At 35.6% G+C, this 16345-nt stretch overlaps 3 protein-coding genes across 5 annotated transcripts; 2 read left to right on the forward strand and 1 right to left on the reverse strand.

Moving 5' to 3' along the window:
• The first annotated feature begins 3107 nt into the window (after positions 1 to 3107).
• On the forward strand, positions 3108 to 5507 carry LOC114746236 (protein METHYLENE BLUE SENSITIVITY 1). Of its 3 annotated transcripts, none has more exons than XM_028934460.1 (3): positions 3108 to 3246; positions 4154 to 4215; positions 4414 to 5093. In XM_028934460.1, the coding sequence occupies exon 3, from the start codon at positions 4420 to 4422 to the stop codon at positions 4732 to 4734; it is 315 nt and encodes a 104-aa protein (XP_028790293.1). In that variant the 5' UTR covers positions 3108 to 3246; positions 4154 to 4215; positions 4414 to 4419; the 3' UTR covers positions 4735 to 5093. The 3 variants fall into 3 exon arrangements, with proteins under 3 accessions (XP_028790293.1, XP_028790295.1, XP_028790294.1); XM_028934462.1 differs by lacking the exon at positions 4154 to 4215 and adding an exon at positions 5419 to 5507 and having other exon boundaries at positions 3111 to 3246; positions 4414 to 4773; XM_028934461.1 differs by lacking the exon at positions 4154 to 4215 and adding an exon at positions 5409 to 5507 and having other exon boundaries at positions 3112 to 3246; positions 4414 to 4773.
• A 3013-nt stretch (positions 5508 to 8520) lies between these two features.
• LOC114746235 (basic leucine zipper and W2 domain-containing protein 2-like) lies at positions 8521 to 14060 on the forward strand. Its single transcript, XM_028934459.1, has 8 exons — positions 8521 to 8635; positions 9310 to 9333; positions 9850 to 9955; positions 10072 to 10140; positions 11117 to 11610; positions 12902 to 13163; positions 13363 to 13571; positions 13707 to 14060. Exons 1-8 carry the CDS (start codon positions 8631 to 8633, stop codon positions 13771 to 13773), a joined length of 1236 nt encoding a protein of 411 aa, XP_028790292.1. The 5' UTR covers positions 8521 to 8630; the 3' UTR covers positions 13774 to 14060.
• Positions 14061 to 14598: 538 nt separating this feature from the next.
• LOC114746194 (F-box protein PP2-B10-like) lies at positions 14599 to 16189 on the reverse strand. The gene is made up of 3 exons (XM_028934393.1): positions 15859 to 16189; positions 15555 to 15676; positions 14599 to 15477 (listed from the first exon to the last, which is right to left on the reverse strand). Exons 1-3 carry the CDS (start codon positions 16108 to 16110, stop codon positions 14967 to 14969), a joined length of 885 nt encoding a protein of 294 aa, XP_028790226.1. The 5' UTR covers positions 16111 to 16189; the 3' UTR covers positions 14599 to 14966.
• Positions 16190 to 16345: the final 156 nt, after the last annotated feature.

Below are 16345 nucleotides of genomic sequence, written 5' to 3' on the forward strand. Positions count from 1 at the left end.
ATTCTTGAGTTGATTTTTGTCTTAAATATAAGGTCCATTTCTCATATTTATTAATTTTCTCTAAATTATCCTTATAGATACTCCCTCAACCATAATCAAATAAAAGAGAGAAAGAGGGGTATTAAAAAAGATGATTATGGTGTTTTAGGAAAAATGTGTCACTTTTCTTATAATTAACTAACTTACCTAACTTCCTTAACCTAATCAAATTAATTAAATGGGTTTTATATTAAGGACCGGAAGAGTACCTCATGTAAACAAAGTCAACATAATAATAAATAAAGAATAAAATTATATATTTATACAAAAAATTTCTCTTAATATTTTATAAATAAAAAAAAATATCTTATCGTCCTGTTACGTGAAAAGAACCAAAAGAGTAATAATTTTTAATTTATTTGAATTAATTAATTAGGTGGTCTTGTAAGCATTGGGAGGAAGTATAATAATGGCATATTGGTACTACCTCCATGTGACAGCGCCCTCGTGCCTCGCGAGGTGGTTCCCTTGCCAACCGTCCTTTTCTTTTTCGGAAAATGACAGGGAGTGCTTTGGTTCCTGTGCCAACGCATCTGGTGACCTTTTTTTTTGGCCAAACATCCGGTGACCTTTTGAAAATCAGAGACTGATTGATGGTTGTAATTCAAAAATGGTTGTAATTCAAAAATAATGCGTTTTATAAATTTTAAAAACTCATTTTCCTAAATTACCTTATTCTTTGCTTATGTTTCATTTTTGGATCAATCAGCCTGTTTTCGTACGGCGTTTTAGGAAAAGGAAAAAAAAAACTTATTAATGTGACAATTGAGTTTGCAAATTTGGAAACTGTTTATCATAATTTTTTTTACCAATCTAACTTATAGATCAAAAGCTGTTTTTTTAAGCACAATTACAAAAACATCTAAAACTTACTTATAATTTATGCAAAAATAGTTTTTTAGAATTAAAAAACATTTTTGCCTTTATGTTTATGTTGTTCTTATATTTCTTTTTATATGTTCTTTGTATTTCCCAAACAGTTTTTAGTTATTTATTTTTAATACTCTTTCAAATAAAATTTTGTTTTAACAGTTTTTATAATATTCTTAATTTTTAATATTATTTTCTATTTTATATTTGTATAAATTATGCAGGGTATATCATCCAATTAATTATATAATATTATTTGGTTCAAAAATTTTCACATTACTATAATTTCTAATTTAAATATATTTTATTCATTAAATATAACTTTTTTCTATTATAATAATTTAAATTATTATGTTTTGTAACTTTAACAAAAGTCTTACCCATTTTGGGAGGTGTTTGAATAGAAACCAAACCATGGTTTTAGAAATACTTTTATGATATACGAAGTAAATATGTGAAAGAGTTTACTTCGTTTTGCGAAAAAATGCTTTTCAAAAGCACTTTTTGAGTTGGCCAAACACTCCCTTAATTATTCTACAAGTTAAATTCACTTATTCAATAATAATCCAAGCAATTTTTTTTACTTTGGGATTAAAAGCTGAATGGCTTGGCATGCATGTCAATTGAATGTGTTTTCATGCTGATACAGTAACATCTGATAGCTTTTTAAGTCTCATGAAAACTTTTTATTTTTTGTGATAGGATTAACAAATTTAATAGCATTATTAAAAACTTGAATAACCAGATTAACCATGTGCTTTCCAAGTAAGTTGAAAACGAAAATTTTTAACTTTTGTAATGAGGTTGACAAATCTAGTAATGTCATTAACAACTCTAATAACACTAGGGAATGGCAGGAAATTTTTTAACTTTTGTAACGAGGTTAATAAGTTTAGAACGTTATTAACAACTTGAGTAGTTGAATTAACCAGAACTTTTCTCTGTAACTTTAAAACTAAGAATTTTTTAACTTTTGTAATAAGATTAACAAGTTTAATAATGTTATTGACAACTTGAGTAGCGACATTAACTACAACTTTTCTAGGTAAATTTAAAACCAATTGAGAATTTTTCAACTTTTACAAAGAGTTTAGTGATGTTATTGACAACTAGAAAAACGGCATTAACCATAACTTTTCCAAGTACATTTAAAATAGAGAATTTTTCATCTCTTATAACAAGGTTGATAAGTTCATTAACACTATTAATAACTTGAATGACGGCATTAACCACAACTTTTCTAACTAAGTTTAAAATTGAGAATTTTTTAATTTTTGTAATGAAGTTAACAAGCTCATTAATGTTATTAATAACTTGAATAACGAAATTAACCATAATTTTTCTACGTAAGTTTAAAACTGAGAATTTTTTAACTTTTGTAAAGAGGTTGATAAGTTTACTAACATTATTAAAAACTTGAGTAATATCATTAACCACAAGTTTTTTAGGTAAGTTTAAAAATTGCAAATTTTTAATTTTCGTAACAAGTTTGACATGTCTCGTAATGTTATTAACAACATCAGAAATTTTTACACCAGGAAATTAGTGAGTGGTAAATGTCATGAAAATTTTTTAATTTTTATAACGAGGTTAGTAAGTTCAATATCATTATTAACAACTTGGATAATATTACTAACCCTGGCTTTTCCAAGTTTAAAACTTGAAAATTTTCACCATTGGTAACGAAGTTGACAATTTTGATAACATAATTAACAGTTTTAATAACAACATTAATCACAAGTTTTTCATGTCAATTTAAAATTAGGATTTTTCATTTACAAGTTTCATAGGATCTATTATTTACAACACACGAACATTAACAATACTTCTGCATCAAATAATTAGTATACTTTTGCATTGCACCTTCTCTATATCATTAACAACAATTGTAAAGGAAACAGCGAGTTCCCTAATGCTATTTCCCCCCTTCAACTGCACTTAAAGCGTGGGACTCCATCTTCTCTTTCTTAAAAAATTCACTCAGGGCAATTTCATTATTTCATTAAATTTCAAAATTTATTTTTAGTCACCTATGACTAAAATTTTTTGTTTATTTAAATGATTATTGAGGGTTTTCAAAATTTAAATATCAGTTTTTTGTTATTTTCCCAAAGTAAAAGCCACTTTGACTTCATTAAGGAGGCGTCAAAACGCTGTCGTTTGAAGGCCCGGATTCAAGAGGCCGAGGAGACAAGCTGAACCCTAAATATCAGTGTCGGAGGACGCCGCCTGGACCCCCCGTTATTTCTCGTCGTTCATCCCATTCCACTTCCCAATCGGGCGCAGAGTCTCTCAGAGTCACCGGCCTTCCGATCCATTTTCATCTTGGTTTACGAGGTATCTTTCTCCATCTTTCTGATTAGGCATCGTCTTTTCTGTTTTACTGATCTAAAAAGTAGCATTTTTTGTGGTCTGCTTCGCCCTTCTCAGAATCCAACCATTCTAATTACTTTCTTCATCAAGTACGGCTTTTCTCTTCTCTTTTATTGTGAAACGATCTCGATACATATCTTCTCTCTATGGGTTTTGTTTTATATTTGTTCCCATGAATTTCTTTGGCGAGGATTGTGTCTTTTAGGTCTTTTTTTATTCCGCCCGACATAAGCTACGTCGTCAGGGTGTTACAAGTCTTCGAAACCTGATCCACCCTCTCGTTAGGCAATACTTTGTATGTCCATTCTGTCTATAATTAATTGGCATCTCTGAGGAAAGAACAATGCTTTTCGGTATGCTAGTCAGCGAAATTTTTTTCTCACCTTGTTTCTCTTGCTTGATTAATTTTCATGGGGAACAAGCCTTCGATTTTCTTCCATATTGTAATTTGATTTATGGATTTTCCATAAATTACATCTATGCACCCTTAGCTCCACCATTTATTTCAATACACTGAAAATCATTGGCACAACTTGCATGCCAAACAGTAGTTTATTACACTTAATTTTCACTCCCTACAAATTTGGCGTTATGTCCTGCACAATCAAACTACGAAATCTTCGACGCCGAACCACCCCTTCTGTTTTCACTGCATGTCAACGCTGTTCACTAATTGACTATGGGCTTCAAAACCACTAAATGTAAAAAATGGACATTCAATGAGAATACAAATAAGTTAGGCACATACATAAAAAAGCATATATGATTGGAAAAAAGTAACCCAATCAAGTTATGATTGGACACATCATTTTCCCCCTGTTTTTTGGTAGTTGAATGGCTTCTTGACATTGAGTGCATGATGTTATTCTAGCTTGTCACTCGACCTATCTTGACTGTTCTTGTTGCTCTTCGAAGGAGAGACCCACTCTTGGGGTAAGTCATGTTTTTATAACTGCCTTGTTCTGGTCTCTCTGTTTGAATATTTTTATGAGTATATTCTATTCCTTCTATGTCCACATATAGTAGGTCCTGTACGTAACTGGGGTTTTAATATTTTTCCAACATATTTACTCTGAATTTAGAGTGGATGGAACCAAGTCATTACTTCTATTCTATTCATGCTGTTTCCAGCAAATCATGACCGGGAAAGCCAAGCCCAAGAAGCACACAGCCAAGGAGATTGCCTCCAAGGTTGACGCTGCTACCACCAATAGGGGCGGAGGCAAAGCCGGTCTGGCTGACCGTTCCGGTTCAGATAAGGGTGGCCACGCCAAGTATGAGTGCCCCCTCTGCAAGGTCACGGCCCCTGATGTCAAGTCTATGCAGATTCATCACGACGCTCGTCATCCTAAGGTCCCCTTTGAGGAGTCCAAGCTTGTGAACCTTCATTCCAGTCTTGCTCCTGATTCATCAAAATCCCGCCCTGGCGTTCGTGGCAGTCATAAGAAGTAAAAGCTGCACAAGTTGATCTCTTGTCCTTACGATAAATTAGTAAATTACCCCCTCCTTCTTGTTACTTCTCTCTTGTTATTCCACCTTTGCTTTTTAACAACTTGACTGCTGCTAAGGCTTTCAGCTTTCATGTTATAAAGCTCTTTGCGACTTGGTTTTGCTGTTTCTTTTTCCCCTTCTTTTGGTGTGATGCTACATGAAGCGGTTGAGAAGGGATATAACTTGTTCTTCATAGGGCCCTTCTTATATCTGTAAAGTATACTTTATTGTCTCCGCACCATTTATGAGGATCATGACCATGGTGACTACGATAATGTTGAGTTCCCTTCTTGCTAAACTGTCACAGATTTGTTAGTTAACTAATGCGATTTGCTGGGAGCCTGTAATGAGTCTGAACTTTGAACTCTACGTTCTTGTATGCACGCACACCTACATGTGTGTGTGTGTGTGTGTGAAAACCGCGAACTCTATATAATGAGTTATGAACATATTGACAGGTCAAGGTTTGGCAAATTTCTGTGTTGCTCTTTATGGTGAGAAGATGAGAAATATGTTATAATTTTTCGTAGTTAATGTTGATGGTTGATGTAATTATCTATGTCCCAATTTTGATCGAGCTGTGTTGGCTTGGAAGAATGGGATTAATTTTGTTTTCTCACATTTCATTTAACCAGTACACTGCAGAATCGGCTGGGCAGGTGTCATAAAGCAAACAATATGTCTGGATCCATTCTTAAAGTCGAGAGAGGGGGGGAGCAGAATGGGAAGCCAAGCAGATGTATTTAGTTAACAGATCTTACATGAGGAGAGAGATCTATGTAATGAGTGTGTTTTCTTTCTGATTGGAACTGGTAACATGGTCCTGACTGCTAAAACTTTTACAGACGCGTTTGCTTATTTAATTAATCAATCCTTTATGTAAACCCTTGTTCCCTCTTGCCTCCCACTGTGATCGCATGTACGCTTACGGGTCGAGTTCATATCAATGATTTTGTTTCAGCCTCTTATTTCGTACTTTGAGGTGTGGAGGAGGATTGATTGAAGTGTCGATCCCCAAAATAGACAGAAAACATTGACGGGTGGATCAATGTCCGGCAACCTCATTCTTACTGGCACTTTGAAGTCCGACACTCCCGTGTAGATTGGATGACTAGGGGGACAACTCGCCCGTCTGTGTTATGCGGAAGATTAAAAAAAAAAGAAGGAAAAATTGGGTAAAATGTTTTGCGAGAATGATTTGAATCATAGTATTAGTATTTCATATATACAAAATTTACAAAGTACTAATACTTGCTGTATATAAAAATTTATTAGGCCCTTCTTACTAATAAATATCTAATGACCAATTTTCTCTATTTTTTCTTAAAAAGGTGTTTAAAAATGAAAAAAGAAGAAGATTTGATTGTATCTATGGATAATTAAAAAAACCAATAACCTAACATTACTTATTTAGCTTTTTCACAAACTTGACGCTAATCGCAGAAATATTAATCATCTTGTCAAAAATATATCACACAAATACACACGCTAATCACACAAATACCATTTTGTGGCCATCAAATCTCACAGATTCGCAACGAGCAGGCAATTTTTTTGGCAAAAAGATGTACTAGTAGTGAGATTAATTTTGGCCAAAGAGAATAGCCTGAGTAATATTGATGGGTTTTAATTTAATAATTACAATCAGTTTGCTTTGAAGAAAAAATTTTGACCGTTTGAGCAAAACCGGGACTGAATTATTCATTCAACTCATCTCTTGGTTAGTTGGCCTGACCCGCCCATTTTTTTTGGGGTGGTTTTCCAGTCCGGGGGCGTCAAGCGATTCTGGGTTCTAGGGTTCTCCTACGTCCGCCCTCACCCAAAAGAATGAAGGCTGAATGGGCTTTTTGCAAGCCTACTTCTTTTCATTTTCACTCTGTTTCTCCTGTTTTCTTGGAAAAAAAAGAGAGAATAGTTTTTCCTCAGGCCAATAATAGAAGAACGAGTTAATCGCATTGATTCGATGACACTTAGTTTTTGGTCCAAAATGAACTTCGAGAAATTAAACAAAAACACTTATCCGAGAGAAACCGCCTTAAGTTCAATCCCTCTTGAGAAAAACAGTACTCCTGTGTCATTGACAATAAAGGAAAATACACCTATCACGTCTTTATTTTATCTTAATCATGAAAATCTACTCTCTATTTTGAAAATGTATATAAGCTTATCTTAAAATTATTTTGAAAATCTCCTCTCTAAAATTAAAACGTGTGTTATACAAACCTATTTTCTATATTTAAGATTATATTTCTATCTACCAAACCGTTAATTAACTGTTAAATTTGACTTTAAGTTATTTTTGACTAAATTATTTTTTTAACATAATAATTATTTCGAAATGGGAAAATGACAAATGAAAACCCCTAATATGTGAAATTATGATTTGAGATTCTTAATTTAAAAAATGACAAATAAAGACATAGTCTCATATTACAAATGTGAAATCTTGGTGAAATGTCTGAAATACTCCTCGGCCAAGTGACAAGTTGATTATAGGAAATGACAAGTTTACTTTAGCGAATGACAACTTCATTAGACCAAATCACAACTTGGCCAATGATATGCCAAATGACAAGTTAACTATGGAAAATGACAAATTCATTTTAGCAAATGACAATTTCAGTAGACTAAATCACAACTTGACTGAGGGGTATTTCAGATGTTTTACCAAGATTTCATATTTGCAATATGAAACCGGTCTTTATTTACCATTTTTCCTTTAGAAATTTATATTTTTCTAAAAATATTTTTTACAAAATCAAAAAATAATTCCAATATATGTATTTTTAAAATTTCTAATAACTTATAGAATTTATTCATTTTGATTTAAATCGTAAAATTTTATAATTTTAATTTGTTTATCACATTCATTATAAATTATTTATTTTGATTTCTCTTAAATTTTAAAAATATATTTTTAATACATAGTTTTATTTATCGTAAAGTTTAAATGATATAAATTTGAAAGATTTTATAAATTATTTAAATTTATAATTTAAACTTTTAAAAATATTTTTATTATAAAAATTTATAAACATATTTAGTCAAGTATATATATATATTAAAAATACTTAAATTTTTAATCAAATCTTTTATGTTTTGAATGAATTGGTGTAACTATAAAAATATAATTTAAAAACTATTAAAATGAGGATAAAATGGTAAATAAAATTTATTTTAATATAAATTTTAGTTAAAACTAATATTTTTTATATTTTTTAATGGTGTTAACCATTGAACTAAATTATGTTTTTAAAGTAAGAAAGAGATCAAGCATAATAATGATACTTTTCTTATAGTTCAATAAATATTCTTTGTTTCAATTCGGAATTCTTAATTACTTTGATTGGATAAATCTGAATAATTAGGTCATAATTTGTTGGTTGATTGTATCATTAACTATTTCTTTTCTTTATTTTTGGTGCGGTATTTAATATAAAATCTATTTAATTAATTTGATTAAATTAAAGAAGTTACGTAAGTTAGTTAATTATAATAAATATAACATGCTTTTTTTAAAATACTTTAATCATCTTTATTATATTTTCCCTCCATCTCATACTTGATATAGTTGAGGGAGTATAATATGGATGATTTGAAAAAAATTGATAGATATAGAAAATAATTTGTATATTAAGATTAAAATTAACTCTATTATTAGGTTCTATCTAAGAGTATTATTATTCATTTATTTAAAAAATACTTTTTAATCCTCTCGAATAAATATCAGTGCCGGAGCTCAGCACGCGGCCTGGATCCCTTTCTGTTCTTTCTCGTCGTTCATCCCATCCCATTCCCCAATCAAGCGCAGAGTCTCTCAGACTCACCGACCTTCCGATCCAATTTCATCTTGGTTTATGAGGTATCTTTTTCCATCTTTATGATTAGGCATCGTCTTTTCTGTTTTGCTGATCTGAAGAGTAGCCTTTATTGTGAACTGTTTCGCCATCCTCAGAACCCAACCATTCTAATTCTCTTCTTGAGTGATTACGGCTTTTCTTTTCTCTTTTTTGGTTGAATGATCTTGATACATATATGCTCTCCATGGGTCTGTTTTATATTTGCTTCCATGAATTTCTTTGGGTATGCTTGCGTCTTTAGGGTTTCTTAACCCAATACCGCCCGAGGAGTTTTATAGGTCTTCGCAACCTGATCCACCCTTTCGTTAGGCAATATTATGTATGTCCATTCTACCTATAAGTAATTGGCATGGCATCTTTGAGGAAAGAACGTGCATTTTGGTATGCTGGTCGGCGAATTATTATTTTCTTCTCACCTTGTTTCTCTTGCGTCATTAATTTTCATGGGGAATAGGGCTTCGATTTTCTTCCATATTGTAATTCGATTTGTGGATTTTTCACTTGAGTTTTTAAACGACGTTAACTTTTTCTTGAATAATTTTCGTATTGTTGGACAGACGATTCGGTTCTGGGAACACTTTCTTCTTTCAGATCTTGAAAGTATATTTTTTTTTCCTTTTATTGGTTATGTTATACTTGCTTCCCACTTGACTAATCTTGAGTGTTCTTGATGCAGCTCGAAGGAGAGACCCACTCTTGGGTAAGTTTTTTTTTTTTTTTTTTTAACAACTGCTTTGTTCTGGTCTTTGCGTTTGAATAAAGTCTTTTATATTGCTGTTATGTCCACATACAGTAGATCCTACACTTTGTAGGTCTTGAAACTTCTGTTCGTATCTGGGGTTTAAATATTTTTCCTACTTATTTACTCTGAATTTAGAGTGGATGAGACCAAGTTTTGGAAGTGACACCAATTGTTTGAGGACACCGTGTGTATACAAATGTGCTTACTGATTCATCTCTAGATCGATTTTGCTTTTTACAGTTTTAGCAGACTTATATAATGTAAATATTATGTTACGTGTACATACCCATGGCCTCAAGTTAATTATCAATATGATCTGGTTGTCACTGTCAAGCTTAAAATTTGTTTTGATTTTGCTGGTTTCATTGATCACCAACGAAATCTAATTTAATTTAATTTTCATGCATTGTTTCTGGCGGATGCAATATCTTTATTGAACCTTTTGTCTCTTGTATTGTTTTTTGCAATTTTCAGTGGTACGCGGATTAAGACCCGCAAACGGAATATTGCAGCACCACTGGACCCTGCAGCATTTTCGGATGCAGTGGTCCAGATTTACTTGGATAATGCTGGTGATCTGGTAATATGGAACACAATTTTAAATGCTAGCCTGTATTTGACTATTTTGGTGCATGCTCCATGCTGCATGTGCATACTGTTTTTACTTAGGCTGATTAAGTAATTTTATGTTTACAGGAACTTGTTGCTAAGAGCATTGAGTCCTCAGACCTTAACTTCTCAAGATACGGTGACACCTTTTTTGAGGCAAGCTCTCTCAAACAGTATAGTTTTTTTCAATTGATTTAGTGTTGATATCCTGTCTGGAATTTTTTTCATTCTCGATTTGTATGTAGAGAGTTCTACAAATTTGATACATAGCATCTTGGCATTGAAGTCTACCTAGCTTCTTTTACTGTGATAGTGTGCCTTTCTTAAATAACTTCTGTTCTGTACTTCTATTAACATTCTGTGCGTTATGTCGTGCAATGTATTATTGTCTACTGTTATCTATTATTCTGGCAGTGATATCGTTAGTGGCTACCGTTTGTCTGAGGTCCATGTTATCATGTCATCATTAATAGATTTGTTATCAATCTGTTCTTAGATTGAAACTCTCTTCATTTCTCATGTACAGCCTTATCATTAAGTTTGAGGTTCAAATCATATTGGTAATACCAAATTTTCACATGTTAACACAGATGACAAAAGTGATGCTTGGCTGATTTAAAGTAAGAGGATGGTTGTCCTAAACGCTTTATTTACATAGATGACTAAAGCAATGCTTGTTTGTTAGTTTTTTCAGCATTAAGGAGTCTCTTGATTGATATTTTTTTTGTACTGTTGTGGTCTTCTAAATAACTATGAATGCTGATATAGTTGCAAAACTTGATAAATTAGGAGGACATTGAAGTTAAAATTTCAGTTCCGTAATCTTTACTTGTGCATTTGCAAAAAAATTAGCCATACTATTTATTTTGAATATTTGAATATTTGAATTCTCTTTTGCCCTATTTGATTTATGCAAAGGAAATTTAATTCCCCCACAAAAAAAATTGTTATTTTAGGTTTTTGTGACCACATAAATTGATTTCGGGATCTGCAAGTGCACTGCAGTAGTAGTCATTTTGTGCAGACTGCGTATCTAGTGACAGCAATATTCTTAGTCTGTTGGACTATCCTAGTTTGTTATTGCTAGTTCTGATTCATGCTGATAGTGTATCGGCCTGTTGCATTACCACAGGTTGTTTTCACTGGGGGGCGTACGCAACCTGGAACTACCAAGCCTGATGAGGGGGAGCGTCATCCTTACTCTATAATTGAGTGTGAGCCAAAGCGTGAAGTCATATCACCGTCTGTAATCTACATACAGAAGATTTTGCGGCGCAGGCCTTTTCTTATCAAGAATCTTGAGAATGTCATGCGAAAATTTCTGCAGTCATTGGAACTGTTTGAGGAAAATGAAAGGAAAAAGCTGGCAATTTTCACAGCACTTGCATTCTCCCAGAAGCTATCGGGTCTCCCACCAGAAACTGTGTTCCAGCCACTTCTCAAAGATAACCTTGTGGCCAAAGGGTTAGTCCTGTCATTCATAACTGACTTCTTCAAGGAGTATCTGGTTGACAACAGCCTTGATGATCTCATATCAATTCTGAAGCGGGGAAAAGTGGAGGATAATCTATTGGACTTCTTCCCTCCTGCAAAAAGATCTAATGATGCTTTTGCCGATCATTTCAAGTAAGATTTACTTATTAGTGGTTCAGACATTTCTTTACGGACATGTCAGTAACTTATCATGCTGATTACTTGATGATTTCATTTTGAGAAGGTTAGTGCTAGTAAGATCTGTCTGTGTAATTTGGGAGCATGTGATTTTGTGACATTTTAATTATGGGTTTGATTCTAAACTCCCTTTTTTTTTTGGCGGTATCCCAACGTCTTAAGTAGTTGGATAAATTCAAAGTTAAATTGTCAGTTTCTACTTTCTAATTATTCCTTCTCCCTGAACTTATTCTTCAAATTTCTAATCAACACATTTTCCTCACAAAATCAGATATTAAACATGTGATAACATCCTCGTATATCCTGGCACACCGATGGGGCCCAATGTTATCTGGCACATGGGCCGGAGAGTAATCAGAAAGAAACAACTATTAGTATTATAGCCTTAATGATGCCTTGAAAACATCGTTCTGACACGACCATATAAATTCAGGGAGAAGGAATGATGAGTCCTGGAAATGACTGCTGTCATTTACAATTTTAATTATTCAAGCCGGTTTTGTTGTTCATCATTTACAATTTTAATTATTCAAGTCGGTTTTGTTGCTCAGGTATTTTAGAGTTCTAATCTCTCTCTTAATCTTTTCTGGCCAAAAATGGAAAAAAAAAAAATTCTTAATCTTTGAAGTCCGTAATAGGAAAGGAAAAATAAGTGTCCTTGGGTTTTTGTTAAACTTTTTGGGATGGTGCTGAATGGGCGGCCAGAATCATAAATTAGAGTGGGGTATCAATGTTTTATAGCTAAAGCATTTGCTGGTATTATTTCTCATCATCTCTGTTCAGTTGCTTAGCATTATAACTAGTGGTTGTTAATTGATTACTCTATCTGCTTCTGTTTATGTTGCCAGGTCAATTCCTTTTAAATTATCTAATTTGTCCTTAATTTCCTTAATTCATTTTATCTATTCTTTCATAATTTTCTCTTGCTTAATCGAATTTGGTAAATATGAGGGTATAATTGGAAAAGTATTAGTTAATGCTGACAGATAGATAAAAACAGACATTTTCTTCAAACTGATAGTAAAAAAAGCAATGACGGAGTATCTAAATGTGGTTTTCCTTGTCATTCTCTATAAACTGTTCTGGGAGAAGGAATTATTGACGCGGTTTTTAAATCACTGTACTGGGAATGTAGTCAGTGTATTCTGGTTTGGCGGTGTGGTTTTGAGGGTTTTTTTTTGGGTAATAATTAATATCATCAACCAAGATGCAACTTATAAATGTGTATTCATTTTCAACTTCTTAGCAAGGAAGGACTGGCAGCCTTGGTGGAGTATAATGAGAAGAAAATCTTTGAGGTGAAACTTAAGGAGATGAAGTCTGCTCTTACAACTCAGATAACAGAGGAAACTGATATACCTGAGGTCATAGAAACCGTGAAGGTGCGGGTTAGAGATGCTAAGTTACCAGACACAGAGGTTGTGAGGGTTCTGTGGGATGTCTTAATGGATGCTGTTCAGTGGTCAGGGAAAAATCAGCAACAGAATGCAAATGCGGCCCTGCGTCAGGTGTAATGCATGCCTTCACTGTGCTTATTTGATGTTTTCTCAGAATCTTATTTGTTAGTTAAATGGATTTACTTTGGTTTCTTGTTGGGAGCAAAAAGGCGTTTGGGTGTGCAGCCTTCTTGATGAATTAGTATGTTAAATGTAAAATATTTTTGCTTTTTGGAGCTTATTGATGACAGTGCTATGTTGATGATTTAAGGTTAAAACTTGGGCGGAACTGTTGAATACTTTCTGCACCAGTGGGAAACTTGAGCTGGAACTGATGTACAAAGTACAGATGCAATGCTATGAGGACGCTAAATTGATGAAGCTCTTCCCTGAGATTGTTAGGTCTCTTTATGACCAGGATGTTCTGGCAGAAGATACCATTCTTCATTGGTTCCGGAAAGGAACGAACACCAAGGGAAGGTATGCAATTATTGTGGAGAGGTCGATTGTTCTGTGTCCCCCCCCCCCCCCCGGGGGGGGGGAGGGGCGTGCATTTTTTAAACCAAATTTTCTGTATTACTCGTCGGGTGAAGTTGATTATTTTCTATGCTGCAGGCAAACCTTCGTGAAGGCCCTGGAACCCTTTGTTAACTGGCTGGAGGAGGCGGAAGAGGAGGAATAGTTGGAGCCCAGATATATCTGTCTTCGGCCTGTTTGTCTTTATGCATCCAATTTCTGAGATATAGACTCGTGTTGTCCTAACATTGCTTTCCCCTGCACTCTTATTAGTAGATCTCCATCCCCGCTGTGTGCATGCACGCATGCATGCGTGTGATAGTGGTTCTGTTATCCTTTACAAAAGTGTGTTTTTGATTTGGATGTTTGCACCAATGATGGTTCTATTAGATGTTCTTAATAAGGAGCTATCATATCTTAACGTGGCTTTCGAAATTGTTGGTTGTGGTGTCAGTTGTTTATTAGCCTCTTCTAATTTATTCAGCTCAAAGGTAGGACGCAATGCACGTATGAGGAAAGATTGCTAATTGCGTGTTCCTGTTTTTGTTTCCTCCCTAGACACAGCGCATTTGTTGCGAGATTTTTCCGCTTAAACAATGGATCCTGAGCGCACTCATGCAAAGTCTAACAGCTTTGAGCATACTGTTGGTTATTTTGCCCCCAAGGTAGAATTGGAGCCACTTCGAATGTTGACTAGCTGGGACGGGGCTCATCTTGCATGCTATGAAGCATCTTAAAAAAGTGCAGCAGCCTCGCTCCAGTATTTTCCTGGCCATGTAAATAAACCATGCTGAAACTAACAGGTTATGAAATTGCCCTCGGGTCTTTGACATAACGCGATCAATCGTGCCAAAAATGGGACTCTAGATACAATTCTCTCGAGGGCCATGGATCAGGACGCCACGCTCAAGTATTTGCTTTAAGGTTGTGCTGATTGCTGACTGGTTAGTTTAAGCAGCTCATCATTTGAAAATCTGTCAGAATTCCTGGCACCCTCCATTGGAGTGTAGAGGTCTCATTTCATATGATTTTACTTGGTCTTCTTTGCACAATTAAAAGAAATGCTTAAAGGCTAAAAATGATTAATAGTCCGCAGCCATGTAAGCAGGCGCGTACATTTCTTCAACGGGATGATCTTGATTCAGTTTATTAAACAACGACAAAGGCCACAAGATCCGTACATAACAAACTTCAAAACCCATTTGAGGAAGCCAAAAAACTAAGAAATAACAGAACCAAGATACTACTTTGGCAATGCGGCAATGCATGCCATTCTAACTTTTTCGGTTACTCTCTGCGTCAGGTTAAAATGGAAAAGATGAACTTTTGTGAAATTAAGAAAGGTGCCGGCGCAGGCGTTCACTTATTGGGTTTGGGCCTAATCTCGATTCCTTGAATGACAAGGCCGCTCTTCCAGTGGCCCCCCTTGATTTCACAAACAGCCATTTCCAGGGCCTTATCATCTATTCCTTCGTTGAAGAAGTCTCCCAATTCGATCTCCAGCCATCCATCTGCTCTCTTGTTTGGAGGTTGTGGATCGACATTCTCTGCAGGAATGGGCGTGCCTGCCTCAACTCCCAGGATACGCGCACGATTGAAGAGGCTGGCACGCCTGGGAACAATTGGTTGTTGTCGCCCCCGTGTTCCTCCGTTTGGATCTAAATAGACTGATCGCTTGCGAGCATCACTGTCATTCCCGGCAATGCCAACGGAGACCTCCACCGGTTGGTGTTCGAACCCATAGGCGCTGGGAGTTAAGTTAAACACGAGGTATGCTGCATACGAAGTTGAAGGAGACAGCATGCGCGTGTTGATCCGCCCTCGCATTTCCAGCCAACACACGCACAAAAGTTCAGCAACCTCCTCAAACCTGCAAGGCCCCCCAGTCGGGTCACGTCGCAACAAACAAGCAGAATACGAAAACACCACAGCGTTCTATTCACTCACCTGCCCTTGGGCTCCGAAGTCCTCCACCTCCAATACCTCGGAGTGCATCCCCAAACAATAGAGAGACTTCTCGGGGACAGCATGAAACATTTCGCCCCGCATAATTTATCCAGCCAAAAGCTCTGAATATGAACGAAAATATAGAGGCGTAAGATTGAAACCCCTGATCTAAGCAAAAAGGAATTACCGCAGCACTAAGATTGGACGGATAAGCGTAAATCTGCTGAGGTTGGAATGAAACAAAACAAAAGAGTCGAAATTGAGAAATGAGGATAATGAGGGAAGAAGGGGAAGGAATGCCTACCTTGAGACCGTCGTCGTCGATGAGGAGGGGTTGGCGGGAGAGAGAGAGGTAGAGATGCTTCTTGGAAGAGAAGGAAGGGGGAGGGGAAGAACGGGAGAGGAGGGAGAGCCAATCGGAAGGGAGGAAGGAATCCCAGAGGGCGTCGGAGTCGGCGGCGGAACGGAAGGAGGAAGAAACACAGGAGAGCCTGCAGGCGTCGCGGGGGGAGGTGAAGGAAAGGACGTGGGCGATGCAGGCTTCGGGGAGATCCATGGGTGTTGAATTTTGGGCGCGCTTGCGCTTCAGCGTTGCTTACTGTTGGGTTTGTTTGGGCTGCAGAAGGGCTGCTTATATGCGCGGCGAACGAAGCTTAGCGCTTAAGTCTCGCCGCTGGATGCCCCGTCAGAATAGTATCTTTTGTTTCATTATTTATTCCCACCTTTATATTTCCCTTGACCTTTTCGTTTCTGAAATGAACCGGCCCATTCTTGGCCGACTGAGTGAATAT

This window comes from Neltuma alba, unplaced genomic scaffold, assembly GCF_004799145.2.
Source record: "Neltuma alba isolate B1F8T4 unplaced genomic scaffold, ASM479914v2 tig00004928_pilon, whole genome shotgun sequence".
In the NCBI taxonomy this organism is placed as follows: Eukaryota; Viridiplantae; Streptophyta; class Magnoliopsida; order Fabales; family Fabaceae; genus Neltuma; species Neltuma alba.

Bases quoted from the DNA above. Each gene is read 5' to 3' on its own strand.
- LOC114746236 (XM_028934460.1), top strand. From the start codon at position 4,420: ATGACCGGGAAAGCCAAGCCCAAGAAGCACACAGCCAAGGAGATTGCC.
- LOC114746235 (XM_028934459.1), top strand. The intron at 9,956-10,071 runs GTAATATGGAAC...TTATGTTTACAG, and splicing joins TGGATAATGCTGGTGATCTG to GAACTTGTTGCTAAGAGCAT. The intron at 10,141-11,116 runs GCAAGCTCTCTC...GCATTACCACAG, and splicing joins ACGGTGACACCTTTTTTGAG to GTTGTTTTCACTGGGGGGCG.
- LOC114746194 (XM_028934393.1), bottom strand. From the start codon at position 16,110: ATGGATCTCCCCGAAGCCTGCATCGCCCACGTCCTTTCCTTCACCTCC. The intron at 15,677-15,858 runs GTAGGCATTCCT...GTTCATATTCAG, and splicing joins TCGACGACGACGGTCTCAAG to AGCTTTTGGCTGGATAAATT. The intron at 15,478-15,554 runs GTGAGTGAATAG...GGGGCCTTGCAG, and splicing joins ACTTCGGAGCCCAAGGGCAG to GTTTGAGGAGGTTGCTGAAC.